This window comes from Vulpes vulpes, chromosome 4 (genome assembly GCF_048418805.1).
Source record: "Vulpes vulpes isolate BD-2025 chromosome 4, VulVul3, whole genome shotgun sequence".
NCBI classification, from domain to species: Eukaryota; Metazoa; Chordata; class Mammalia; order Carnivora; family Canidae; genus Vulpes; species Vulpes vulpes.
In genome coordinates, this window is record NC_132783.1 from 80320136 (window position 1) to 80346549 (window position 26414).

The following is a 26414-nucleotide window of genomic DNA, read 5'->3' on the forward strand; positions in this document are numbered from 1 at the left end:
CACAGTGGAATCAAACTAAAAATCAGTAACAGAAAGATAACAGGAAAAGTTCCAAACACCTCAAGATCCATTCTTCTAGAAAATCCAAAGGGGAAATAACAAGGGAATCTAACAAATAACAAAGGAATTCACTAAACTAGATAAAAATGAAAATACAACATATCAATATTTGTAGGGCACAGCTAAAACTGAGCGGGAAATTTATACCAGTAAATGTTTACATTAGAAAACAGGAAAAATCTCAAACAAATCATCTAAACTCTTATCTTAACTTAGAAAAGAAGAACAAAATAAATCCAAAGCAAATGGGAGAAAGGAAATAACAAAGCACAGAAATCAGTGAAATTGAAAACAGAAACCAATAGAGCAATCAATGAAATAAAAGCAGGTTCTTTGAAAAGAACAATAAAATTGACAAATCTCTAGCAGGGGCAAATGGAAAAAAGAGAGAAGGCACAAATACTAGTATCAGGAATGAAACTATCATTGCAGACTCAGCAGACAGTACAAAGATAATAAGCAACTCTACAATCACAAACAACTCTACAAACGTATATTTGACAATGTAGACAAAATGGACCAATTCCTCCAAAAACATACTACTATAACTCAGTCAATAGGATATAGATGACTTGAATAGTTCTATAGCCATCAAAGAAATTGAATTCATAATTTTAAAACTCTCCCAAATAAATCTCCATGCCCAGATGGTTTCACTGGTGAATTCTACCAAACATTTATTTTTTAAAAAAGATTTACTTATTTATTTTGGTTGGGGAGGGGCACAGGGGAGAGAGAGTTTCAAGCAGAGCCTGACGTGGGGCTTGATCTCATGACCCTGAGATCACACCCTGAGATCATGACCATGAGAACACAAATTGAAACAAAACCAAGAGTCAGACACTCAACCAGCTGTGCCACCCAGGCATCTCTCCACCAAACATTTAAAGAACTAACATTAATTCTGTATGACCTTTTCCAGCAAATAGGAGGGAACACTTACTAATTTATTTTATGAAGCTAGTATTGCCCTGACAACAAAATTAGACAGTGATAGTGCCAAAAAATAGAAAGAAAGAAATAAGAAAGAAAGAAAGAAAGAAGGAAAGAAAGAAAGAAAGAAAGAAAGAAAGAGAGAAAGAAAAAAGAAAGAAAGAAAGAAAGAAAGAAAGAAAGAAAGAAAGAAAGAAAGAGAAGAAAAGAGAAAAGAAAAGAACAAAACAATATTCTTCCTGGAAATGGATGTAAAAATCCTAAACAAATTTTTGGCAAATGCAATTCAGCAATTTATAAAAAGAATTATATAGCATGACTATTCTAGACATGCAAGTCTGATTTAATATTTGAAAATTCACTCGATAGTATATACCTCATTGACATATTAAAGGAGATAAATAACATGATCATATCAATCAATACAGAAGAAGCATTTGACAAAATTCAATACCTATCCATGATAAAAATTCTCAGAAAAATAGAACTAGAATATTCCTCAATTTGATGAAGAATATCTCTCTCTCTCCATATATATATAATTCTACAGCTAACATATTTCATGGTGAAAAATGATGATTTTTCCCTAAAGTTTAGGAACAAGTAAGGATGTCTACTTTCACCATTTTCGTTCAATGTAGCATTGGAAATTCTAGCCACTGCATTAAGTCAAGAAAAGGAAATAAAAGACATAAAGATTGGAAAGGAAGAAATAAAATGGTTTCTATTTGCAGATGACATGACTGTTTATGTAGAAAATTCCAATAAATCTACCAAAACACCTAGTACTAATGAGTAAGTTCAGCTAGGTCATAGAATATAAGACAAACATACAAAAAATTAATTGTATTTTTAATGTACTAGCAATCAACATATGGATAGTGAAATCTAAAATAGAATATCATTTGCAATCATTTAAAAATGAAATGCTTAGGTGTAAATCTAGTGAAACATGTATAGAATTTATATGCTGAAAACTACACAGTGTTGATGGAAGAAACAGAAAAAGATCTAAATAAGCAGAGGGACAAACTGCATACAGACTGGGAGATTCCACAGAGTAAAGATACCAATTTCCCCCACACTGATGTACATGTTCAACACAATTCCTATCAAAATCTCAGTAAGATGTTTTGTAGATACAGACAAGATTATTCTAAATTTTACATGGAAAGACAAAGGAACTACAAAAACTGAAATAATTTTGAGGAAGAAGAATAAACAGGGAAGAATCATTCTTATCCGATTTCTAGAATTATGATATAGCTACATTGAGACTCTGTGATCAAGAGTCATGATCAAGACTCTCTATCCTTAGCGGAAGGATAAACACATAGATCAATGAAACAGAATAGAGGACCCCGTACACCTTTTGTTAGATTAATCCTAGGGACTTTATATTTTTAAGCCATACTTCATTTAGTATTATTTTTGTAATTCAATTCTCTAATTCTGCTGCTTGTATTTAGGAGTACAACTGATTTATAGACAATAATCTTACTAAAATGTCTTCTTAATTCTGATCACTTATTTTGGATTTTCTAGCTGCTAGATGGATGTCTAGTTACCTGTCAAACTTTGGTGAAGGGGAGGATTCAATAATTAAAAGGCAAAAGGGGTCTATGAACCTGAAGGACATTTGGCCATGCCTGCTATGTCAGGGGTAGTGGGTTTTTCACAGTAAATGAGATTAGTTTTTCCCCCACTCCAGCAGAACGGGGAGTTGTTCCATTTTGGGTTCTCCAGGAACCCCGAAACAGCATTTAGAGTTCACTAGATTTATTAGGGAGACAGAGCAAACAGGGTTGAGCAGAGGGGGAAACTAAGTTATTTATGGTAAAAACCTGACAACCTCGGTCAACCTCAAGAGGGTCTCGAGTTGGCACAGCCGGCGCGTATCTCCTGTGTCCTTCTGTCATTGCATGTGGGCAGCCTGTGAAAGGGCTTGACCTTGGGTGAAGTGTCTCTGCAGCAGAACAACCTGGGTGGAGGGGCTGACAGCTGAAGGTTCCACTGATGCTCTTCCAGAACTTAGAGCAACAACTCCTTCCCTGGAGGGGGCTCTGCACAGCACATCCACAGCTCACCCTTTACAGGCTCAGATCTACTTTCTCAGGATTCTGATGGAAGGCTCTTCCTGAGAAATATTAGTGGGACAAAGTACAGTCCCCACCATTGTAGCTGCAATTGATTATCATCTCTCTCCTCCACTACCCCTCAGCTGGCCCCTCTATTGGTCTCAGTGACTCACCTGGAAGCACGACCTAGACCCTCATCCCTGGGGGCCCTGAGCTTCTGGTCATATGGCCTTTTGAGGACAGAGCTATTGCATTGTCCTTTACCGCTACACTCTGGGTAAAGGACAACCAAGAGGCATCCAAGTGGACCATATGAGCACCAAATACGGTTATCCTGTCCCCATTGTGTAAGAGCAACCCTACCCCCTCCCAGTGATAGGGACCAGTTACTCCTGCCAAGACAATGACTTCTTCTCTTGCCTTCTAATTCCCAGAAACAAGAACCCAAAGTACTCAGGCTGCACCCTTAGCTTATAGTTCAATGAGACTCTTGTTGTGTTCTCTGACACTGGTGTTCCCCCTCTGGGGTGCAAGACTTCTAACTTTGCAGAGCCCAGAGTTGTGGGGATGGAAGGCACAAATTCCCCAAGAGGGTCATTGGGCATGACAATAAGCAGGGCCAGTGCTGCTTCCACACCTGAGTTCCTGAATCCAAGTATTTTCCAACTGGAGACACAACAGCTTGTACAGGCCTTTGATTCAAGGTATAGAATGCATCCCTTGAGGATGGCACACCATTCTTGCTTAGTACTGTCTCCGAGTGGCATTTGGCTGTGCCTTCAGTGTGCCATTCTAACGTTCTATTAGACCAGTAGCTTCTTGTTGGTGTCATACGTGATGTAACCAGTGGATCCCATGATTATGGGCACACTCGTGAGTTAGGTCTTGTTGGAGCAGACAATAGGGAGTCATTGCAGGTTCTTGAGCAGCGAAGACATCTGAAGGAAGTGGAGAGGTTGGAAAAGTGAGTTGCAGCCTCTTGAGGCTGTTTTAATTGGCACTGATAGGTCTTTTCCAAGTCTGGTCAAACATTACTGCCTCCTAAAGTTGTTCTTGACCTCAAGAGAGACATACTCCTCTGGGCTCTCATGGTTATCTTTGGCTAGACTGTGTCTCCTTGGCAGCAGTTGCACCAGCTCAAGACTTCCTGGACAAATCCCTTATTCCCTTACCAGTTCCCCCAGCCTGCTAAGATCTCTCCCTCCTTGGGGATCTTGAGTTGTGAACCCCACTTGTAGGGCTCTATTCATAGAACAGTGGTTCTCAGCTTGGGCTGTTCATTAGAATCACCTAGAATCTATTTTTTTAAAACATCTCCATACCTAGGAGATGCATCCCAGATCCTTAGCATTGTCACCCCTGGTGTGGGACTCAGGCATCGGGATTGTTTTTAAACACCCCAGATAATTCCAACATGCAGCCTGTTTTGAGAATCACAGACCAACTCTGACAATCAGGAATCCTGCCCTGGGATTCCCTTCCACATATGCACACGAAGCCCTGCTCTGGAGTGCAGGAAGAAAGGAATAGGATTTCAGTTTTATGCCTATCTGAAATCCTATTCTTATTTAGAGAACATGCTTTACAACTGACTTAGTGTAGTTGTTGATCAGCAGCCCCCAGCACTTCTGTGGCCAGGCTCTCATCTAAGGAAGCACTGTACCCAAACTACTCAGTGCTCCACAAAAACCTGATGACGAAGGTATTGTTATCATCCTCACTTTACAGAAAGGTTGAATAACTGGCCCATCGCACCACTAGAAAGCTGCTGTGCCAGGATTCAAGCCAGACTGGCTCTAGCCACCACCTTTTATTCACAGCCAATAAATAATACACAAATGAGATACAGCTATCAGTGGGACCTGCTCAGCATTTTTTACTGGTAAGACTAACTGTGCAACCACAGTTGCACACTTTTACTGGGCACCTACTGGGGTAGGCATTCCTGCTGGGAAAGGGCATGACCAGGGGCCCACTCTCATGCTCATGACATTGGGTGTTAGAAACACAAAGTAAAGAGGCAGCAGAGAGGGACAAGCCTGGGGTGGGGGTGGGAGGTGGGGGTGGGATCTGGGTCCCTTTGAATCCTGGCTCTGCCACTGCCCTCGAGCTGGCTGGCCATCTAGCATGTGAGTCTCAGTTTCTTATCAGCCAAAAAGAACAATGACACCTATGCTTCCTATGTCATGATCCAAAAGAGAATGATGTGGTCTCTGGAAGAGCACCTTGGAAATATAGGGACTCTGTGCACATAGGGGTTATTATTATTACATGGAACACTTAAATTGAAGTAAGGTTTCATAATCAAAGAATTCAACCCTTGATAGCGGATGATGAGCCCTTAAGGCAAGGCCTAAATCTCACTCTTCTTCCTGTTTCCCTCACCAGGGGCCCGTGGGCATCTGGGTCCTACCATAGGCCCAAATATCTGCCTTATTCCAAGAAACATCTACTGACCGATAATCGTAAATAATGTTTATCAACACTTGCCATATGCCAACAGCTCTCCTTCTTAATCTTTGCAACGGTCCTGTGAAGTATGATTATCACCATTTTGCAAATGAGGAGGCTTGAGAAGCCCAGTAACTCACCAGACTCTGAAACCCAGACTGTGGGACCACAGAGCTCATTCTCTCCCATTGGTGAATGGGTCCACTGGGGAACAGTTTATGCAAGTCGGCAGGAGGGTGGGGATATGAAAACAGGAAAGAGGCAAGGTTGCTTGCTCACTCCCTTGACAGGGGCACCCTTCCCTATTTATCCTAGAAGCTGCCCTTCTGGCCCCAGCTCAAAGACTGCCTCCTCCGGGAAGCCTGCCTTCCTTCAAGCTACAGTTGTTTGCACCTGCCTCGGGCCTCATGCCTCCTCTTCCCCAAGGGGGCTGGAGCTGCTGGAGGGCAGCTTGGGTCCTGCTCAAGAGGCACCCCCTCAGCAAGCTCTCCTCGGTGGGTTGAACCTGTGCGGTCTTTCCACTCAGGACACAAGGTCTCTGACCTTCTGGTTTGTCCTCCGTGGGCTCCACTCCCCTCTTTTCCTCCTCTTCCCCTCCCTCCTCCTTCCGTCCTGCTCGCTCCGCTCTTCCTCTCTCCCCGTCCTCTTCCCCCGCGCCCCCCGCCCCCGGGCCCGGGCCGGCCGCTGCAGTTCCCCCGGCGGCCTGCAGAGGGGGCCGCTCCGGGCGGCGGCGCTTCCTGTGAGGTCAGGTGGGAGGAAGCGGCCGCGAGCCGGGAGTGGACGCCGCCGAGGCCCGCAGCCGCGCCCGCAGGTGGGTGTCCGACCCGGGGCGAGGGCGACGGCGAGGGCGAGGGCGAGGGCGAGGGCGAGCGGGCGCATCCCTCCCCTCCCTCGGGCTGGGCCGGCAGCGGGGCGGCGGCCCCTCCCCCCGCAGCAGCCCCCTGCAGCCGCCCTCCCGGGTCAGGTGCCCCGGGCACCCACCCAGCGGGCGCGGGGGACACAGCGCCAAGGGGCCGCGGGGCTCCGTGAGCTGCTCGGCCTTGTGCTGCCCCAGCAGCTGGGACCTGCCTGCCCCGGGCTCTAGGCCAAGGGCGACAGCACAGGGGCCCTTCGCCCCTTCTGGCGTGTGCATCACAAGTGCTTTTTGGGATCTAGGTGAAAACTGCGGCTCATCTCCGAAGGGGGGGAAAAAGGTTTTTACAGACTCCCGGAGAGCCATGGAAGGACCCCACCCCCACCTGCAGGACGGACACCCTTGGGGTGTGCGCAGTGCGCCCTCCCAGGGCCACAGCAGCGTCCCCCATCCCATAATTTGAGCAGCCTCCCCGCTCCCCACCCCCACCCCTGCTCCCCGCCCCCCACCTCCGCTGGGCTCCCGGAGCGAGAGAGGGACTGGGAGGGACTGGTGTCCGGCAGGTGAGGGGCAGGTGAGGGGCGGGCCCTCTGCAGGAAGGGTCTGCTCCTCCACCCACTGCCAGCTGCTGGGTGGCCATCCGTGCGCTCTGCAACCAGGCAGGGGACCCAAAGTAGCTCTGAAGTGGGCCCAGGTCCTCTCTGGGAGAAGGCCCAGGTCCTTGGCATTTACTCCCAACGGGTGCTTTTATAACAGATGAAAAATGGAGACACTGGGGATCTAGGTACCCTGGTCCCTCCTTAGAGCCCGGAGAAGGGCCTCGGGCCAGGATTCCTGGCTTCGGTTTCTGGCCCTGTTGCCTATAGATGAGTGGCCCTGGGCAGGCCACTTAGACCTCTCTGGGTCTTTAACCAGCTGCAGCTTGGAAGAGTGTTGGGAGGAGGGAGTGAGATGGGCCTCCGTGGGCTTTCCACAGGGCCCGGGCCACAGCACAGGCCCCGTCCCCGTGGTGGCTGGCAGTGGTGGTAACAGAACTTCCATCTCCAAGGACCCTTTTGGTAGTTTTTGCAGAGGACTCAGTATCTGAAAGATTTTCGTCTGTCAGATAACTTGCATTTATTTCTCTCCTTGTAATGAATCAGACGCAGCACCTGCTCAGCTCGGGCAGCCAGTGTGAGCACCCAGAATTGCAGTTGTTCCCACTGAAGGCGAGCATCTCTTTCTGTCTGATAAATTGTGTCTTTCAGGTTTTTGAGGCCTGGGGAAAGACGCAGCCCAGCAGGAACCCATAGCTCCTGGGAGGATGGTGCGGATCTTGGCCAATGGGGAAATTGTACAGGATGACGACCCCCGTGTGAGGAACACCCTCCCGTCACGCAGTAGCACCCCTCGACAGGTAGGCGCCCAGTGCCCATGGCAGGGGAGCAGCTGGCCTGCTGCCCTCTGTGCCGGGAACTCCTTAGCAGCCAGCAGCTCTTGCCAGAAGCCCTCTTTGCAGAGAGCCAGGCTAAGGAGCATGAGGGTCAAGCCTTGGGGACGATTGCAGGTTTCTTCCCATCTGCACTAGAAGCCTCCTGCCCCCCCCCCCCCCCAAGTTCTCACTCTTGCAGGCTGCCTTCCCAGACTGGGACTCCAGGAGCTCTTTCCTCTGACCTGGCTAACCCTGCTAGAGCCAGCATAGTTTATCTTTTAAGAGTCTGTTGGCTGAGAGAGAACTGGAGAAGGTGGAGAAGACAAGCCCATGGCCACACAGTGATGGTGTTCAAGGAAGGAGCCAGGAGTATTAGAAATGCCTGCTTCGAAGGCTCTGCCCTATTGTCCAGCCCTCCTTGCTCCCTTCCTCTCTTCTCTGACCTGGGCACCTTTCCCCTGGCAGGACGCGGGGAATATAGCCTGGCATTTTCTGTACTGAGAGCTTTTGTAACTCAGTGGTTGGAATCCCTGCTGGTGGCGTCCAGGGATGGCTGGGAAAGGAAGGTGTGGCCCTGGGGGGAGGGGGAGGTGCTGGTGGGGAGGGCAGGGCCTGGCCCAGCCCAGAAGATTCCCTCATTGTCTGGTACTTCAACTCCAGCGATACTTTCTTTAGATTGATTCATCTCTCTGTGTGTTCACCTTCCAGAGCTTTCTCAATAGGGGCCACGGTGCCCCCCTGGGGGGATCCGGCCCTCGCCAGCAGCAGGCGGGTGCTAGGCTGGGTGCTGCTCCATCCCCCTTCAATGACCTCAACCGGCAGCTGGTGAACATGGGCTTTCCCCAGTGGCATCTTGGCAACCATGCTGTGGAGCCGGTGACCTCCATCCTGCTCCTCTTCCTGCTCATGATGCTTGGGGTGCGTGGACTCCTGCTGGTGGGCCTCGTCTACCTGGTGTCCCACCTGAGTCAGCGGTGACCTCTAGGAGCTAGGGGGGCAGACACGTGGGAGAGGGAGTTTTGGGGCCTTGGTGTGAGAACAGGCACATAGGGAGGGGTCTGTTGTGCCTTGAAGGCGTGCTCATAGAACGTGTTTCACGTTGCGTTAAGCATGAGGCAGAGGAAGCCTCTAGTCTTGCATTCCCAAAGTATTGGGTGCATACCCTCACTCCCTTGAGATGTTCTTAGGTAGTATTGGGTCTGCATTAAGCACAAAGTCAGAGCAAGAAAGGAATTCCCTTTCCAATTCTTTTCCAATCCTTTTATGCCAAGAAGAAATCCTCAGCTAGGTGCCAATATGTTCTCATGCCTCTGGAACTTCCCCTGTTACTAGGGAGAAGGGTTTGGGCTTAAGGCTGTTGGGAAAAGTATCCAGACTTTTATAGCTCTGTTTTGTTTTAATGGTATATTTTTAATTGGCTACCTTTTATTTATGACAAGTTATACTGGCATCTACTTATTGTGGTGGCATTTTCAATAAATAAATTTAACTAAAAATGAATCCATGTGAAGACATTCCTAGATAATTGTACAGCTGCACGTACATCTGGAAGACACACGGAAGGTGGTTGGGAGTGATTGAGATGGAGGTAGAGGTGAGCATTTGACCCTGGGAGGGGGGTTGGGGGTTTCTAAGCTTTTCTTGATAGGTCCTGGGAGCCTGGAGGGGGTCCAGGTAAAGCCTGGATGATATGGGCCCCTTGTCGGATGCTTGGATGACTTCTGGCTGGCTCTGAGATGTCACCCTATGGGGAGGTGGGGGGTCCTCTGGACAGAATGGCCCATGAGGCTGTGGGGTCCAGACAGCAGGGGTGCAGGGCTCCGTTGCCCAGGGGCTCTGAGGGTCCATCACTGCTCAGCCTCCCTGCTATGCCTCACTCTCCTTAAAAGGCAGGAGGTCTTGGCACTGATGACTGTGCGAGTGGGGTAAGGGTGAGTAGAGGCCTGGAGTTGTGACTGGTAAGCCCTGGGAATGTGTGGAGGTCCTGCTAGGGGGTGGGGGTGGCACTGGGTGACTGAGGGCTCATGGCCCACAGTGGTCAGAGGGAGGTTGGGGGAGCCTGAGGGGACAAGAGTGTTCACCCTCCTTTCAGGATTCTTCGGGGTTGGGGGAGGAAGACAGGTTTGGGAGGTGCTTCTTAAAGGCCAGGGCTCATGGAGCAAACCATCATGGGGTGTGGGGAGGATGGGAGGAGTTTGAGATCCAGATGGATTCCGTCCCCCCTCCTGAGACCTGAGAGCCTGCTGTGCTGCCCAGAGGGACTCTCCCCGCTCCTACATAGCCCTTCCCCACCCTCGTGCTGGGGTGGGGGGTGGGGGGGTGGGGGGGTGCCGCCCTTGAAGGGGCTGCTGGCCTTTATCACAGACATTCCCGAAGGAGCCTTGTGGTGCTGGAACAGGACTCCTTTCTCCGTGTTTCCTGTGTCTTGATTTTTCAGCAGCTGTTGCAACATGGTTTCCCTTCATGATGGGCATATGGAGAGGAGGGCGCTGGGCCCTCGGGGGCGTCGCAGACAGGGAAAGGAGGGAAACGAAAGGCTCTGCTCCTGGGCAAGGGGAGGTGGTGCCCCGTGTGCCTGGTGTCCCTGCCCAGCCCCCACGTCCTGTGGCTCTAGCCTGACAGACAAGGGCAAGGAAGGACCCTGCAGGCATTCCCCCTTCCCTCAAACTCCCCTCCCAGCTCGTCCCTCTGGGGCTGGCCTTTCCCTTTCTTTTTCCTTTGCAAAGCTGTGGGATTCTGAGGAAATAAATCTTAAGTGAACCCCCAAAATACAAAGTTCCTTTAAGGGGTGTGAATCTGAGTTCACAAATTCAGCTCTGAGAACTGTCTTTCTTCCAGAATGTAGTTTCTGTTCCCAATGCCTGAGCCTTCTGAGGAGAACTGAAGGTCCTTTAGGCAGGGGAGACCAGGGTTTTCCTCCACGCCTGACCAGGAGACTGGGTGGGGGCAGGCCCTGCGAGGTGGGAGGAGCTGGGGCAGCAGTGGCCACACCTGCCCTGGGCAGAGGCCCCTCGAGACTTCCTAGCCAGCCTAAGGGAAGGGGGTGAAGTGAGTTGTTTGAGAAAGAAGTGCTGTTTCTTGCCCAACACACACAGAACGGACCCCACAGAGCCGCCCTTGCCCTCGTAGAATTGGGAGCTCACCTCTCGACCCTGCCTTCTTCCCCGTTGTGCTCCCTGGGCTCTGGGCAGACTTTGCTAACTGTTGCTCGGCTTCCCTTCTTAAAGTCCTGGGTCTGAAATCCTGGGGCCCCCAGGCAGAGGGCAGGTGCCCCTTGGGTTGTGCAGCCCTTGTAGAAGTACATGTCTGGGGGCCTTTGGCCGGCCCCCTGCCTGGGTGGCCTTCGGTGAGGCTTTCACAACTGTGCACAACACACACCGAGAAACCTCAGAACCAAAAGGTTCTTTTTTTTTTTTTTTAAAGATTTTATTTATTCATTCATGAGAGACACAGAAAGAGAGGCAGAGACACATGCTCCACGCAAGGAGCCCAATACAGGACTCGATCCTGGGAACCTGGGATCATACCCTGAGCCAAAGGCAGATGCCCAACCGCTGAGCCACCCAGGCTTCCTGAGCCAACAGGTTCTGAGCGAGTAGAGGCTTGTTGCTCCCAGGGGCCAGATGCAGAGCCTGCTGAGCCCTGGCTGGTGCGCATCCAGGTCCTAGTCCCTTCTTCCTCTGCCTCCACCCCCACCCCCTGCCTGCTGTGTGACAGGACCCCCCAGACTGGGCTGCTTTGAGGGCAGATTTCAGGGAAGGTTTCTGTTAATCTCCAGGGATAATCCTTGAAGCCCTGTGTCTCCGTGTCAGGTTGGATTTTCGGCCTGGCTGCCTTGGGGAGAGCCGCCCCCCACACCGTGTGAGCCACAGCCTGGATCTCACCAGGCCTTTGCGGCCTCTGTGGGGCTGGAAAGGGGAGCCCTCCCCCACCCCCAGGGAATGATTTTAACTCCCTGGTCGGGGCTCCCCTGTTGAGTGGAGCCACGTGGGTTTGGCTGCCTGTTCCCACTCCATCTCTCAGACACCCAGTCTCCCAGGCCCTCCTTCCATAAGTTCCAAGGCCTTCTCTCTCCAAACCCTACCTCACCCAACCATCTAGCTAGCCTGCAGGTGGAAGCCACGTTTCCATCTTCCCACAGAGATACCAAGCCTGAGATGGGGCAAAATGGCGGCTCCAGGTTTGCCAGCTTCCCCTAAGGAGCCCTCCATCAGCTCCCATCTCTCTGGGACTAGGACCGGAATCCAACCCTTTGTCAGAGGTCCCTGACTGGGGGCCTCTGGCTCTGGGAGTTGAGGAAAAAGCCTTGAGGTGATGGTCAGAGCCTTTGCCCTTGGATGCCTGTCCTTGTGGGCAGGGAAGGCGACCACACCCTGGCCAGCTAGGCCCCTGTCTGTGTGCAGGCCCTGCTCTGCTTGGTGGGTCTGTGACCTCGGATGGTTCATTTAGCCTCTTGAGAGCCTCATTCCTCAACTCTAAGAAGGGGTGATGATCTGTGTCCCTCCTGCCTCTCGGAGCCTCAGGCTCCCCCTCGCGTGGTGGCTGAGAGAGGGGGGCGTGGAAAGGGGGCGCCACAGTGCCTGTGTCGTGGGCTTTGGCCTAGAGTGGCCACAGTGCCCCAGGTACCCGGGACCCCCAGCTGGCCTAATGCTGGGCTCTGAAGACTAGTGTTGCCCCTCCCCAGTGGCTAGAGAAGGCAGCTGCTTCCTTGTGGGCCAGAGCCCCAAGGGGCTTGCTGCACGGCCCCCGTGAGGACAGGAGGGATTTGCTGAGTGTGCCGTGTGCCTGACACTGTGCCAGGCACTCGATGTCATTCAGTTGCCACCAGAACTCTGTGACTTAGAGTTCTGTACCACTGTCATCTTTATTTCCCCACAGAGTACACTCTGGGGACTTCCTAAGTTGCCCTGGGGCCCCGAGTGAGCCAAGAGGGCAGAGCAAGGATCAAGCGGAGCCCAGAGCCCACATTCTGGACCATTCCTCTATCGCTGTCCATCAGAATCACCTAGGGCCTGTTGCAGATGCAGATTCCTAAGCTTCCTCACAGGCTCCCTCAGGCATGGGAGGAACCTGGCTCAGAGCCTGCCTCCTGCAAAGCAGGTGGGTTTGATGCGAAGTTTGGGGAAGCTAAGGAGTAGTTGAGCCCCTGCCTATGCAGAGGGTGCCTGAGGACCAGAGAGAGGAGGGGAGCCACCTCAGGGCAGGTGCAGGCCTCCCTACCTGCTGGGAACCCCTGTGACCATCAGATCAGCTCTTCGAGGGCAGAGCGCACAGGGTGGGTGTGAGGCCTCTGGCCACAGCTGCTGGGCTGGGTGGCCTCCGTAGTGCTCCAGCTCTGGGTGACAGTCACTGAATAGGGGTGTAGCCCTCTTCCCCGCATTCAGGAATGCGTGACATTTTCATTGCAAACTGACAAGGGAAGAAATCCAATTACCTCGCATAGGGTCCCTGAGGGGCTGTTCAGGGGAGTGGGTGGGTAAGGGGTGGCAGAGGACTTGGGGGCCCAAACTAGAGGGAGTCAGAAGCTTCTGGCCTGTCCCATAGGGCCAGTGGTAGAAGCAGAGCTTACCCTTCCTTGTGCTGCTGCCCAGGGCTCAAAAGAACAGTGTGAGAAAGTCTGAGAAGTAGATTGAGTGAGCACTTCAAGGGGAATGGCAGTGTGTGTGTGTGTGTGTGTGTGAGTGTGAGACCCTTAGGTTTGGGGGTAGGGGGAGAGCTGAAACCATCTGGCTTTAGGGACCCAGAGTCTGGGAAGAGGGAAGATGAACCTGTCCAGAACAAAGCCTGAGCCTTCAGGGTGACTTCCTCCAGTGCTGGGACTGGGGGGGTGGAGGTGGGGAGGGTGGGAGGAGAGAGAGGAGGGGGAGGGGGGGCTCTGAGTTGGGGCAGTTGGGCTGGTCTGCATTCATTGGGTCACCAGCTTTGGTCCTCTAGCATGCCCCCACTCTTGCAGGAGGCTCCTCCTCCAGTTATCCAGTGACCTTGGGCACAGTCCACACTCTCTGCCCTGCTGCCTTCCTCTGCCCTTCACCCCGGCCAGACGATTAAGTATTAATTCATGGGGAGCATTGCGCAGTTTCTGGGCACAAGGTTGGCACAAAACAATGACATGAGGGTTTACTTAATATTTTTGTTTAGAGCAACTCCCATCTTACTTCAATCTATTTTGAAAAGGAAGCCTCTTGTCACTAGTGTAAATGGAGCCAGCATTACTTGCAGTTCACAGTAGAAATATCTACTCTAAACAAGTAAATTCAGGGTTGAGAAAAGAACGTTCCATTTTAGCTAGCTACTGCTTTGGGCCAAGCCTCTAAGCCTGATGCCCTGATGCCTCCTTTCTTTGTTAAAAAGGCAATTTACCAGAATCTAGACAGGTGCTTTTTTGTGTTTTGTTTTGTTTTGTTTTGTTTTAGAGCGGTGTTAAAGACCCACAAGCATCTCACTGAGACGTTCTCCTTGATGGAGACAGAGACTGAACAGAAATGAAGGGCTTTCTCATTGTATGATTGGTGCTGTTTTGTGAACTATTTATAGTCATCGTGTACGCAAACCCAAATCACTTCATATGCTGCCAGGTAAAAGCATCCTATGACTGTGGGAAACACTGTATTATCTTGAGCAAGCTATTTTTAAAGTTTTTAAAAGGTAATACATGGTTTACATGTATTTACATGGTTTAAAGATCAAGGAACACGCAAATGTATACAGAGGAAAGTCTCAACTCTCTCTCCTGTGCCCATCCATCCATCCATCCATCCATCCATTTATCTGTCCATCCATCCATCCATCCATCCATCCATCCATCCATTTATCTGTCCATCCATCCATCCATCCATCCATCCAACCATCCATCCATCCATCCATCCCCATCCACTCCATAACTATTGTTTTTAGTGTCTTTTCAATCCTCCCAGAATTTATTTACAAAAGTGTAAGCAACACAAATATACTAATTTTGTCTTTTTTTAAAATGCAAATAATGGAAAGATCGACACATTTCTGCCCTTGCTTTTTTTTTTTTTTTTCACTTAAAGGTACATCTGGACCGAACACATTTCATATTAGTGCATAGAGAGCTTCTTAACTCATAGTGTTTTGGCATTTGGGCGACTTGGTGAGCCTCTTTGGCCCCCGTGGAGTGGTCTGTACCATAACAGGGTGGCAGAGGTGAACTCCAAGGGCCTTGCAGCTCTGCCCGTGAGCCTCTCCAGGGGGCTGTGTCTCTGAAGTGGGGGAACCCTGAGAGAACTGTCTCCCTCCTCTAGGGCCTGAGAGGCAAAGCTCCTTGGGTGCTTTGAACTTAGTCCTCCATCCTAAGTTCAGCAGATGTTCAGGGAGAGTCTTTCTGTGTCTTAGGAGAGGTCAAGGCAGGAAGAGCCAGACTCTGGAGTCACACTCGTTTGATTTTCTTGGTTCCCTTTGCAGTTGGCTACGGTGACTGCTACGGTGACTTTCCTGCCTGCGCCTGGCTTTGTCGGGCTCAGGGAGGAGGCATGGTGGTTGCTGCTGATGTGGCTTGGTATCGCCAGCATCAGGGTCTGTACCCCCATCCTCTCCTGGCCCCCACCACCACAGCCCTGCCCCATTTTTTATGAAGATCTAGATTAAGGAGATTGAGGAAAGTCGTGAAGACTGACGCAGCCTCAGCTTTCTTTAGCTCTGAACTGGGTAATAATGTACCATTCCTCAGGTGCAGGGAGGCCCTGGCAACGCCAGCCAGCATTCCCCTGTTTTGGCCTGAAGGGCTGTGACTTTTGTCCCATGGCTCCATCTGGTGGAATGTTTGTGAAGGAGCACAACCTCTGTCCATATATCGCCATACTCCAAATCATCCTCCCCCCTCAACTTGCCCAGGCTTAGAGATTCCCTTCTCTTCCAGTGATTAGGAGAACTCAGATTTCTGGTGGAGTGAGCATGTAATTCCATTGGAATTCATTTGTCATGGTCTCCTTCTGGGCTAAGTCCTATGCCAAGAGCCTCATTTCATTTTATCCCTCCCCAAACACAGAAAAATAGATGTCATCCCCTTAGCACAGATGGTAAACCCGAAGCTCAAGGAGGTGAAAGCAACTTAGCTGGCCAGATCCAGGCAGGAGCAGGTGGAGGGAGATGGAGGCCTGGGGAGAAGGCTTGGTACCCACCACCTCTCTGCCTTCCTATTTGAGCTTCCAGGGCTGGAGGCGGAATGAGAAATCTTTTACTCTCGGTTGTTTCTCAGTCCAGGGTTGCTGTCATCACATAGGGTGGCCCCAGCAGGAGGAAGCCACCCATTTTCTAAGACTGGACTCTGTCTAGTGGGAGGCACTGTGTCTAGCCAGCCCCACTGGTGCCCTGGCCACATGCACATTCATCTATCTGCACTCAGCCCGGCTTCCGTTGATTAATATGATGTTGTGACCTGGCTGTCTTTCAGGACACAGTGTCCCTTGCCTCGTGCTTTTCTTTTTCAGAGGAGGCAAGGAGCAGGGGAGTCGCATCTCCACATGCTAGTTGTATATCTTTGGGCACGTTACTTGCCACGCTTCAGTTTCTTCATCCGTGAAATGGGGATAAGGTGCCACCCAGTGTGGCTGTGAGGTCCAGATGGCAGATGTGCATACAATCCCTGGGTGCCAGTTTGTATCAGATCACCTCCTGCAGCGCTTGTTAGGGAAAAATCAACTGCCCTAAGCCAAGTGCATTTAAAATTAAAATATTTTAATACCAAAATTAATTTGCTTTTGAAGTTCTTGGAGAACAAAACTGAAAAATTTTCCAACGTGGCTACTTACCAGTTTAATACAGTTAAGAAATTTCTCTCTGAGACGCTGGCCCCTGCTAAAGCCCTCAGTGGCCTAAGGAGAGCATTTCTTTGCAACTTTGAGCTCAGCTAATCCTGAAACTGCCTTTTGCTGATGGTAGAAGAAGTGGGGGGTGGAATAAGGAAAGGAACTGGGAGGAAGGGAAGAAGGAGAAATGAAAGAAGCTGGTTGAAAGTGTAAATGCAGCCCAAGTTAGGGTCCCAGGGTTTGCCGGGACATCAGCCTGCATCCCTGCATTTCTCTTCCATGAAACAGCAGCCCTCCTGTGGAGCCCACCATGTGAGAACACCCCTGTTCCCCATGCCCCTTAACTGCCCCTGCCCCAGGAGCTGGGGGGTCACCTCTAAGGCTGTGGTCCTGATGTGTCCCTGTTCCTCCTCTGCTATGTTTGGGATTGAGTCATCAGACCAGGCCTGGCCCTGGGGTACGGAGACTGCAGTGACCCTGGAGTGTAGAGATGTCATGGAAGTGGTGCACTGTGGCCTCCTGGCTCAGGAAGGGAGCACAGCATGGCCCTTGGAGTGCCAGCTGCCTGCTTCCCTTGCTTCATTCCCAGGAGAGTTCGGCTCTTGCCCTTTGCTCCTGAGTCCTTGGGGAAACAGGGCTCTACCTCCCAGTGCCTTAGTTCTGTGGGTTGGAGACTCATATGCCCTCTGGAGAGAACCCCGTGGAGCAGCTGGTTATTAGGCAATAGGGAGCAGTATGGCCTGTGGAGAACCTGGCAGAGCAAAGTGTCCCAAAGGCCTCCCTGCTGTGACACAGCACCGTGCAGGCTGAGGCTAATGCTGCCGTCCGGGGCCAGTGAAGGGCTCATCAGCCCCCAGAGTCTGGAGTCCCTGTTTCCGTGTTCCAGGCATCGTGTGGCCTCAGACAATTTAGCCCTATGACAGTTTTCTCTCCATAAATGGGGGAATAATACCTCCTCTGAGGGTTGATGAGCAGACAAAAGTGAAGTGACATATTTCTTAAATATTGCATAAAATATTCTTGCTTTCTGCGCTGTGGGACAAATTACCCCAAACCTAGCAGCTTAAAGCAGCACCATGTATTAACCCAGTTTCTGGGCATGGCTTCGCTGGGTCCTCTACAAGGCTGCCAACAAGATGTCAGCCAGGGCTGGGTTCTCAACTAGGGCCTCCATCGGAATGGTCTACTTCCAAGCTCTCTAGCCTAGTTGTTTGCAGAATTCACTTTCTTGCAACTTTAGGACTCAGGGCAGTTTTTTCTCCAAAGTGAGCAATGGGCAGAGACTGTAGAGCCAGTCCACTAGCAAGACGGAGTCTTACACAAAGATAATCACAGGAGAGACAACCCATCACCTTGGCCACATTGTGATGGTTAGAAGCAAGCCACGATTCCCGTCCACGCTCGGGGGAAGGGATCCCAGAAGAGCATGAGCACCAGAGACTGGGACCACAGCCCCCCCTTGAAAAAGTCCATCTACCACAGCACCCACAGCACCCACAGCACCCACATCGGCCATGTTTATTGGACGCCTACTATGTACCGGTGTGTGGAGCGTTTCATACATATTATTCTGATCTACGTTGATTGTTTTATGAGTAAACTGAAACTCAGAGAGGCCAGGACACTTACCTGAACTCAGCCAGCTAGAAGCGGTGTGGCAGGCTCTAAAGCCAGTTCTCTCTGCTGCCATCTTGAGTCTTCTCTCGACGTCACTCTCAAAGTCAGGGCCAACTTGAAGCCATCCCCAAGGATCTCTAAAACCTTCAGGCACTTTGTTTTGAGGTCTGTTCTCTTCCTGGCTTCAAGTCCTTCAGCTCTTGTCCTGGTAGGTTCTGCTTTCTTGGCTGTTGAGTTTCTCTGTTCTGTGCTTCTTTAGCTCTGCCCCCAGGAACCTCTGGAAATGGTTCATGCCTCTTGCTCCAGATTGACATCCACCTTGACTTTTCCGTCCGTGATTCTCCTCTTACAGCCTTCCCACTCATGCTAATGCTCCCAACGGCTGCTGACTCCCTCCCATGAGGAAAGCCCAGTGCTGGGCACTGCACTCCCTCTGCCCTCCAAGGTTCTTACGGTCTCGTACGGAGGCAGTGTGTTCATTACTAACTCTGATCTGGTGGGTCAGAGCTTTTTGAGGACAAAGACAGAACAAAGGAAAAAACTGCTTTTCTTAAAGAAGAGGAAAGTCATTTTCTCTCAAGGAGGTGATAAAGAAGTCAGGAGCAGGCAATACAGAAGGAGTTTGGCCCTTTGACAGAGTCATCATGGATGCAGGCCCCCCTTACCCAGCAGCTCTGCCTCATGGTCCGATATGGCTGCTAAGCTCCAGCCATCATGCCCTCATTCCAGTCAGCAAGAAGGAGGAAGAATCAAAGATTTGTCCCCCTTAGTCACCCAGATCTGGTGAGCTCCCTAGTCACATGTTCCCTGGGCACCTTGGCTTCCTATTCAAAAAGGAGAGTAATTCACTCTCTGTGTCACTATTTGTCTGATGTCCATCCAGCACTTTCCTTTGCTTCTCACCAGGCTAGAAGCTCCATGAAGTCTGGCATTATTTCTTTGGCATTATTTCTGGTCTTCTTTGTTGCTCTAGCTCTGCTGTCTAGCACAGGGCCTGACGCATAGTAGGTGCTCAATGAATAGTTATTGGCAGAAGGAACACTTTGTACCTGCTCTTGATATTATAATGAGCCAGAGTTGGCCTGGCCCAAATCCAGAGCCTTCTGAATTGACCCTATGATGATGAGGGCTTCGTATGTATTATCTCATTTAATCCTCCCCAGAACCCTGAGAGGTGGATAGTGCTGTTATATCTAAGTAGCAGGTGGGAAAGTTGTGATTTGAACTTGGCTGTCCTGACTCAGAGCCTCTCTTCACTTACTTCCTGCCTTGCTGGCCCAGCGGGGTGCCCACGACCCCCTCCAGACCTCCGCTCCTGTGGCCCTGGCCAGCTCTCTTGATCCTGAGCAGCAGCTCAGCAGTCCTAGGTGCAATCACTGGTACTTGGGAAGCATTATCCATTCAGAACATGCCCCAGAGCGGCCACTCCCTGCAGGAGATGGAGGGAACCTCCGTGTTCAGGGCCCATGAGCACCGTGAGGTCCAGTGCCTCACTTCTTCTCTGGCACGTTTCTAGGAGTCACAATGGCCCCAGGCTCTTTTTCAGACTGTGGAGGAGGGGCAGGAGGGGCTGTGGTGGCTTCCGCCCCCTCTCCGTGGGCTCCACCTGGAAAAGAGAAGATGGCAGGGAACCTCTGGTGCCCTCCTGGGCCACGCTGCCCCTGCAGCATGAGGGTCTTACAGAGTCCCCCAGGCCAAGGAGCAGTACTGAGAGACCCTGGGCGAGGGTTCTAGTCTCTCCCCTCAGACCTTCCAGAATACTCCAGGGAGCAAGTACATTCTAACTTGAGACAAGGCATAGGAGTTTCCAAGCTGTAAAGGGAACTGACTTGCCAAGGTCACATGCTGAAGGAGTCGGGGGGCCCACTTGACTGAAGAGTTCACCTGGCCCACAGGCCACCCGAGGGGGGTTTAGAGGAGGCTGGAAGGAGGACACACCAGGAGGACACACCAGGACCTGCCCATCCCAGTCACTGCTGCCGTGCTTCCAGTGGCCACCAGAAGGTGGCGCTAGGCGCCCAGTGGCCACTCTCCCAGACGCAGGGAACCACAAACCCTAGTCTGGGAGTAATTAGGGCAGGGGTCTGGCTTTGGGACCCAGCTTCCAGTCACCTTCCCTCTGGAAGGTGATTGGCCATCTCGGGGCAAAGGGAGGACCGGTAGCCCCAAACTGGGTTCCCCTGGTTCTAGGCCCTTTGCGGGGACTTGCCCTGGGGTCAGTGGACCAGCACCTTGGGGTGTGCTCCATTTACTCATCTTGAATGATGATGGGAATAAAAGCAGGGAGGACAGGTGGGTGCTTTGACTCCAGCTGGCATGAGTCTTGACCTGGGGCTCCAGCTCAGGCCCCTTCACTCACCTCGCTGGCACATGCCCACACATGCCCACGCTGGGCACATGGGGCACTTACTTCTCCACCGGGCAATGTCCGGAGAACTCAGAGTTCCCCTGAGAGGCTGTCTGATTCCTGGGTCTGTCGTCTCCTCCTCCCTCCTTCCTCCTGTCTCCCCGTCTCTCTCCTCCGCACCCTCTGCCCTGTCCCCTCTCCTGGGCCTCCTCTCTTCCCTCTCTCTTCACTCTCTCCCTCTCCCCCTCATCCCAGTTCCCCTGAGGGACCCTGCAGGTCTAGCCTCGCTCCCAGCGCTCATCTGCAAAGGCAATCAGGGACCAACACCAGGGGGTTTCTAGGATGCAGCTTCCATGGCAACCATGCATCCTCCGCTGTCCCCCCCCCCCCCTCCCGTGGTTCTCAGCCTTTGGCAGGTTGCCATGGAGACTCACACCTCATTGAAGAGTGATTTGTGGGACTGTTTTTCCCCCCTTAACTTCATCGCTTTCCTTTTTTCCAGAAATTTCCCCACTCACAGCAGACGTGTTAGCCTTCTCTAGACGGCTTTTCCACGCAGCGCCACTAAGACCTGCAAAGTGTGTTGTTCACACAAAGCTTCCCCCTCTCAAGGGACAAATGAGGTGCCTCTAAAGGCCGGCTGAGGGGCTTCACAGGCGGACAAGCCAACGCTGACCTGGGTCCCTGCCTTTGCCACCCACCATGCCCCTCAGGGGTGCAGGCCAACCCTGGAGTGTCCACGTGGCCCCCGTCTGGCCCCAGTCTTCCCCAAGAGCCCTGGAGGCTGCGGAGAGGAGGAGGGAGACAGCCAGAGTGGGGTGGCGGGGAAATGAGGGACGCCAGCAGGGGCTAAGAGGCAGGTTGAGTGAGGGGGGAGCTTTGGGGAAAGGGAGAAGGCGCTTGGGCAAGGAGACCAGGGTGGGGGTGTCTTCCAGGCAGAGGAAGAGAGGGAGGGCGACCACGTCGCCATAGACAGGGGACCTTGTGTCTGGAGCAAGAGCGGCTCCTCATAAATAAATCACGCCGCAGCCCCAACCCCAAACAGGCCTCTTTCTCTGCCAAGCAGAGAATGTGTGTGTCGACATAAAAACATATTAGGCACATTGTGCCCCTCTCTCCCCCAAGTTGAAAGCCATTACAATAATTAATTAAGGCAGGAGATTAATTAAAGAGCCGTTTCCCCCCATTCTCCCCAAATAGATCAGGGCGGTGGGTGGGAAGCCTGTGCTGCCCTGCAGCTGGGGGTGGGGGAGCGCAGAGAGGCAGGCACAGCTGGAGGGGCAGAGGGCCTGGGGGTTGGGAGCGCTGCACGGAAGCCTTCCAGAAGCTGGGAGCAGCTTCCCCCTGGGCTGACACAGCACCAGGGGGGCTGTCACCACGGGAACAGGCCTGGGGGCCCCAGGAGTATGGGCCCTCCCTCCAGGATTGTCCTCTGGGAGCCTGTGGCCCAGGTGGGCCCCGGCAGGAGGCCTTCCTGCCCCATAGGGTGAGGGCTGGCGGCCAGCCCCCCCATCCCCCAACCTAAAAGCAACTCACCACATGACCCAAGTACTGGAGACCCAGCCTGAAAGTTCTGCTCATCAGCTGCACCAACGCTGCTGGTGTGATGTGACGGGCCCAGTCTTGGCTCAGCTGACAATTGTTGCCATTTTTTTAAGGTAACCTTCTACATTTTGCTAAATGTTGAGGTCTTAATGATTCCTTCCTTCCTTCCCTCCCTCATCTCTCTCTACTTCCTTTGGCCAACATATTTTCTGGCCTAATTGTGTACTTGTAGGAAATATTCCTATAATGCCATGTGTTTCATATGTGACAGGATGGATTCCACTCATTCCATTCTGTTTCTTTTTGTTGCTTTTGGGTTTCTTTTTGGCTTTTTTAGATTTTATTTTTAAGTCATCTCTACACCCAACGTGGGGCTCGAACCCACAACCCTGAGATCAAGAGTCGCATGCTCCACCCACTGAGCCAGCCAGGCGCCCCTCCATTCTGCGCTTTTGCCTTGCTTACTTTTGAGCCTTCCAGATGTTGTGATGTGTCCAAAAACACCACTTTTGTATCTTCATATTTTGAATGATACTGTCCATAAACATTACAAAAGATGTGGCTCTCCATATAGATGATCCCATATCTCCCCCACTGGTATCTTTTCCTCTTTTCTATTGTTATATTTTAGGTTTCCTGTATCTTTGTGCATTGTGTGGACTTAGCAGGCAGTTAACCCTTCCTGTTGAGAGAAGAGAAATTGGCAGGCACAGATGAGGGAGGAGCTCATAGGGTACCTTGGTGCTTTATATTCTGATACCTGCTAAGTGTAACACAAAGCAGCACATGGTTTGCTCACCCTGTTATTTTTTTTTAAGATTTATTTATTCATTCATGATAGGCATAGAGAGAGAGAGAGAGGCAGAGATACAGGCAGAGGGAGAAGCAGGCTCCATGCCTGGAGCCCGATGTGGGACTCGAACCCCGGACTCCAAGATCACACCCTGCGCCAAAGGCAGGCACCAAACCGCTGAGCCACCCAGGGATCCCCTGCTCACCCTGTTATTATGGATAGGGGCCTAGTGGGTACTAGACTTTGGAGACACGAGGTGCACAAGACAGGTGTGTTCCTTGCCTTCTGGGGAATGACAGTCTGCTGGAGAGACAGACCAATCAATATATACACACAGACAAATACAGCTACAGATTGGGAAAAATACTCAGCAGAGGGAAAAGGAAGCTTCTATGGAAGAGAATAGCAAGGCCCTATTTTAGGTTTGAGGTCAGGAGGAAATGACTTTTACGTGGATGAAGTCACCCAGACAAAGTGAAGGATGCAGGTACCCAGCAGAGGTAGGACCACCCCAATCTAATGAGGCTTCAACCCCAGGGCCCCTTGCTGCTCTGGAGTCTTCCAAGGCCCCAGAAGGGGCCCCAGCAGTGTCTCTGTGGTCACATGTCTTTGTCAAAATTGCATATAAAATACTTCTACTACATTCTGTTAAGACCACTGAGCTCTCCCTCCACTGTCCCTTGGAGTGGCTGGGTAATGGGGATGCCCAGCTAGAGAGAATCTGCTTGGGTTTAAGGAGATGTACTTGTGTGGTTGGCCTGGGATGGCCTGGGATGGAAATGGCCTTCCTTCTGCCTGCCACCCCCGCCGCGGACCAGGCAAAGAGGTGCAGTACCTGGTGGACATGAAAGGCCCCATGACAGGTGGGGAGTGGAGGGGAAATGTGGCTTGAATTAGCAAAGGCAGAAGCTGGTCTGGAACATTGTGTTGGATTTTGTGACATTCGTGGAATTTGTCAGCTTTTAAAGTGTGTGATTTGTTTTGATTTTTCTCTTTCGAAGTAAGTGTTCACTTTTGTACCTAATTTTGGTCTTGGATTTCTGCCTTGTTTTGTTTTGTCTTAAAGAACCCGTGCCCTGCACCAGTAGATCTGGGATCTGCCCCTGTGTGAGGAGGCCAGGAGGTCTCTCTCATCCTCTGTGGCCAGAGCTGAACGGGAGTTCACCGTGGCATCCTCAGGGGGTGGAACAGAGAGGCCCCAGAGACTTCCCAGTCTTCTCCTGGAGCCTTTCCTCCATGTGGAGGCAGGTAGGGCAGGAAGGTGGCAGAGCAGGCCCTTGGCTTAGGACCAGGGCTGGCTGCTGCTCTACACCACTGGGTGCATCTCACGTCGTATGTCCAATGCCTAACGATTTGCAGGAAATAGTCTTTTCAGGCCTCTCTCCCCATCTCCACCTCCCTACCACCAGGTCACAATGCCTGGAAGGGTCCCGTTTGAGAATGATTTGGAGCTAAGGCATCGCCTACTCCACTTGTTCTTTTTTTTTTAAATAGCCAGACCTATCAAACGACATTTGTCCATAAAAATCTGTATGTTATATATTAGGTGGACAGAGCAGAATAAAAATACCTATGTGATTTTTATATGTAATACATAAAATGGTCTGAAAGGGAATGTGTGTGCACTAGAAGGATGAGAGGGAAGCCACAGAGGTATAAAAAGAGCCTATGTATGTTTTATGGTTGTGTTTTATGAGAGTGTGTGTTTGTATGTGTGTGTTGAGGGGGCAGGCAGCCTGTGGGGATAAATATGATGCGACCTGAAGAATGTGATAAATCTGAAGAATGATAAATGTGATGTGAACCCACAGCCAGGGTTTCTGAAGGTGGGCCTGATGGGAAGGGGCCTGCTTGGACTGGAGGCGGGGTGGGGGGCAGGGGTGGTGGTGAACTGGAAGCCTGATCCCACCCAGAACCTCCACCTTGCTGCTCTGTGTCCAAAGCCCCAGCAAACCCTGACCAGACAGGTCAAAGCCCAGAACTGAAACTGGCTTTGACAAGTGGAATTTGACTATAGTTAATAATACTATGTTATGTAATATATAATATATTAATAATACTCTATTATATAACATATATCGATACTGTGTTATTTATTATATGTAAATATAATACTGTATATATACAGTTGCTAAGAGAGTAGATCTTAAAAGTTTTCATCACAAGAAAGACCATTTTTTTGCATAAAACTTTTATTTTATTTATTTATTTTTTACATATTTTTTTAATTGGAGTTCAATTTGCCAACATATAGCATAACACCCAGTGCTCATCCCATCAAGTGCCCCCTTCAGTGCCCATCACCCAGGCACCCTGTCCCCCGCCCACCTCCCTTTCTACCACCCCTTGTTCGTTTCCCAGAGTTAGGAGTCTCTCATGTTCTGTCTCCCTTTCTGATATTTCCCACTCATTTTCTTCTCCTTTCCCTTTATTCCTAAGAAAGACCATTTTTATAACTATGTGTGGTGATGGATGCTAACTGGACTCACTGTGGTGGTCACTTTGTAATAGGTACAAATATCGAATCACTACATTGGACACCAGAAACTGATACTGCGTTACATGTCAGTTATGTCCACCACCAACCACCCCAGGATAAACGAACAAGTGGGTTTGTACACAGCCTCCTTCTCTTGGACACGTGGAATCTGGCCTGAGGCCTCCCCCACCATCTGCTGTTGCCCGATGCCAAGCTCTCCCAGGAGGTGGCCTATGGGGAGAGGCTCTGTGACTCCCCAGTTACAGGTTCCCCCTGGCAGCACCCTGAACCCTGCACCAACCCCCTCAAGCCACAATGAGAGTCCTGGGGCCTCTAGGCCAGAGGGGTCCCTGGGGATGCTCTCCAGGGAGTTTGCAAACACTACTGATTCCCAGCAGATGCCTGTCGCCCCTCTACATCCAGAGGCCTTGTTTAGCTGTTATGGCTTCGCTAGGTCTTTGCAGAGGGACGGTGCCCACCGCTTCATCCCTCTGCCTCTACTTCCGCTCAGAGTCAGGACTGGAACGCAGGCCTTCCTCCTGCTTACCAGGGCTTTGTCTTCAACCCAGGGATGCTGAAAGCTTCCCCCTTCTTCCAGCCGGATCCAGCTCCCCCTGCCCTTGGAAAGGCCTAGACGGTGCGGGAGAGCTGGGTCATTTCCACTGTCCTGGCCCTGGGACAGGCCTGGCAGGGCTGGCGGGCAGGCGGAGGCCTCAGACCTCCCGTCAGGGTTAGAACCCCAGGGTTAGACAAAGAACGCAAATAAGGAGACCGGGCAGTTTGGCCAACCAGGCTGCCTCCCATCTGGAGGTTTAGAATCCTTTTGGGAACAGCGTGTGATGACCTCATGCTCCGGGGGGTTTCCTCCAAAAGGGGAAGAAGTCTTTGATCCCTGGTGGCTGGCTTTGCTGAGGCCATTTTTAGCCCCTCAGCAAGGCTTGTGATGCACACAACTGCGAGCGCTCGGGTTTCCTGTGACTGTTCCAATGCCGCCGTTGCGTGGGTGTCGTGACTGCGCCAGGGCCTGGTCATGTCCTTGCCCATCTTCTCATCCTGAGAGGGAGACACGCACCTGAAGG

General features: G+C 51.2%; 1 protein-coding gene across 1 annotated transcript; it reads left to right on the forward strand.

The window, feature by feature from the left end:
• Window positions 1-6222: 6222 nt before the first annotated feature.
• Window positions 6223-9286, forward strand: FAM241B (family with sequence similarity 241 member B). Its single transcript, XM_072756216.1, has 3 exons — window positions 6223-6333; window positions 7623-7771; window positions 8495-9286. The coding sequence occupies exons 2-3, from the start codon at window positions 7679-7681 to the stop codon at window positions 8762-8764; spliced, it is 363 nt and encodes a 120-aa protein (XP_072612317.1). The 5' UTR covers window positions 6223-6333; window positions 7623-7678; the 3' UTR covers window positions 8765-9286.
• The last annotated feature ends 17128 nt before the right edge of the window (window positions 9287-26414 follow it).

Excerpts from the sequence above, each read along its gene's own strand:
- FAM241B (XM_072756216.1), top strand. The coding sequence starts at position 7,679 with ATGGTGCGGATCTTGGCCAATGGGGAAATTGTACAGGATGACGACCCC. Across the intron at positions 7,772-8,494 it reads GCAGTAGCACCCCTCGACAG|AGCTTTCTCAATAGGGGCCA; the intron begins GTAGGCGCCCAG and ends TTCACCTTCCAG.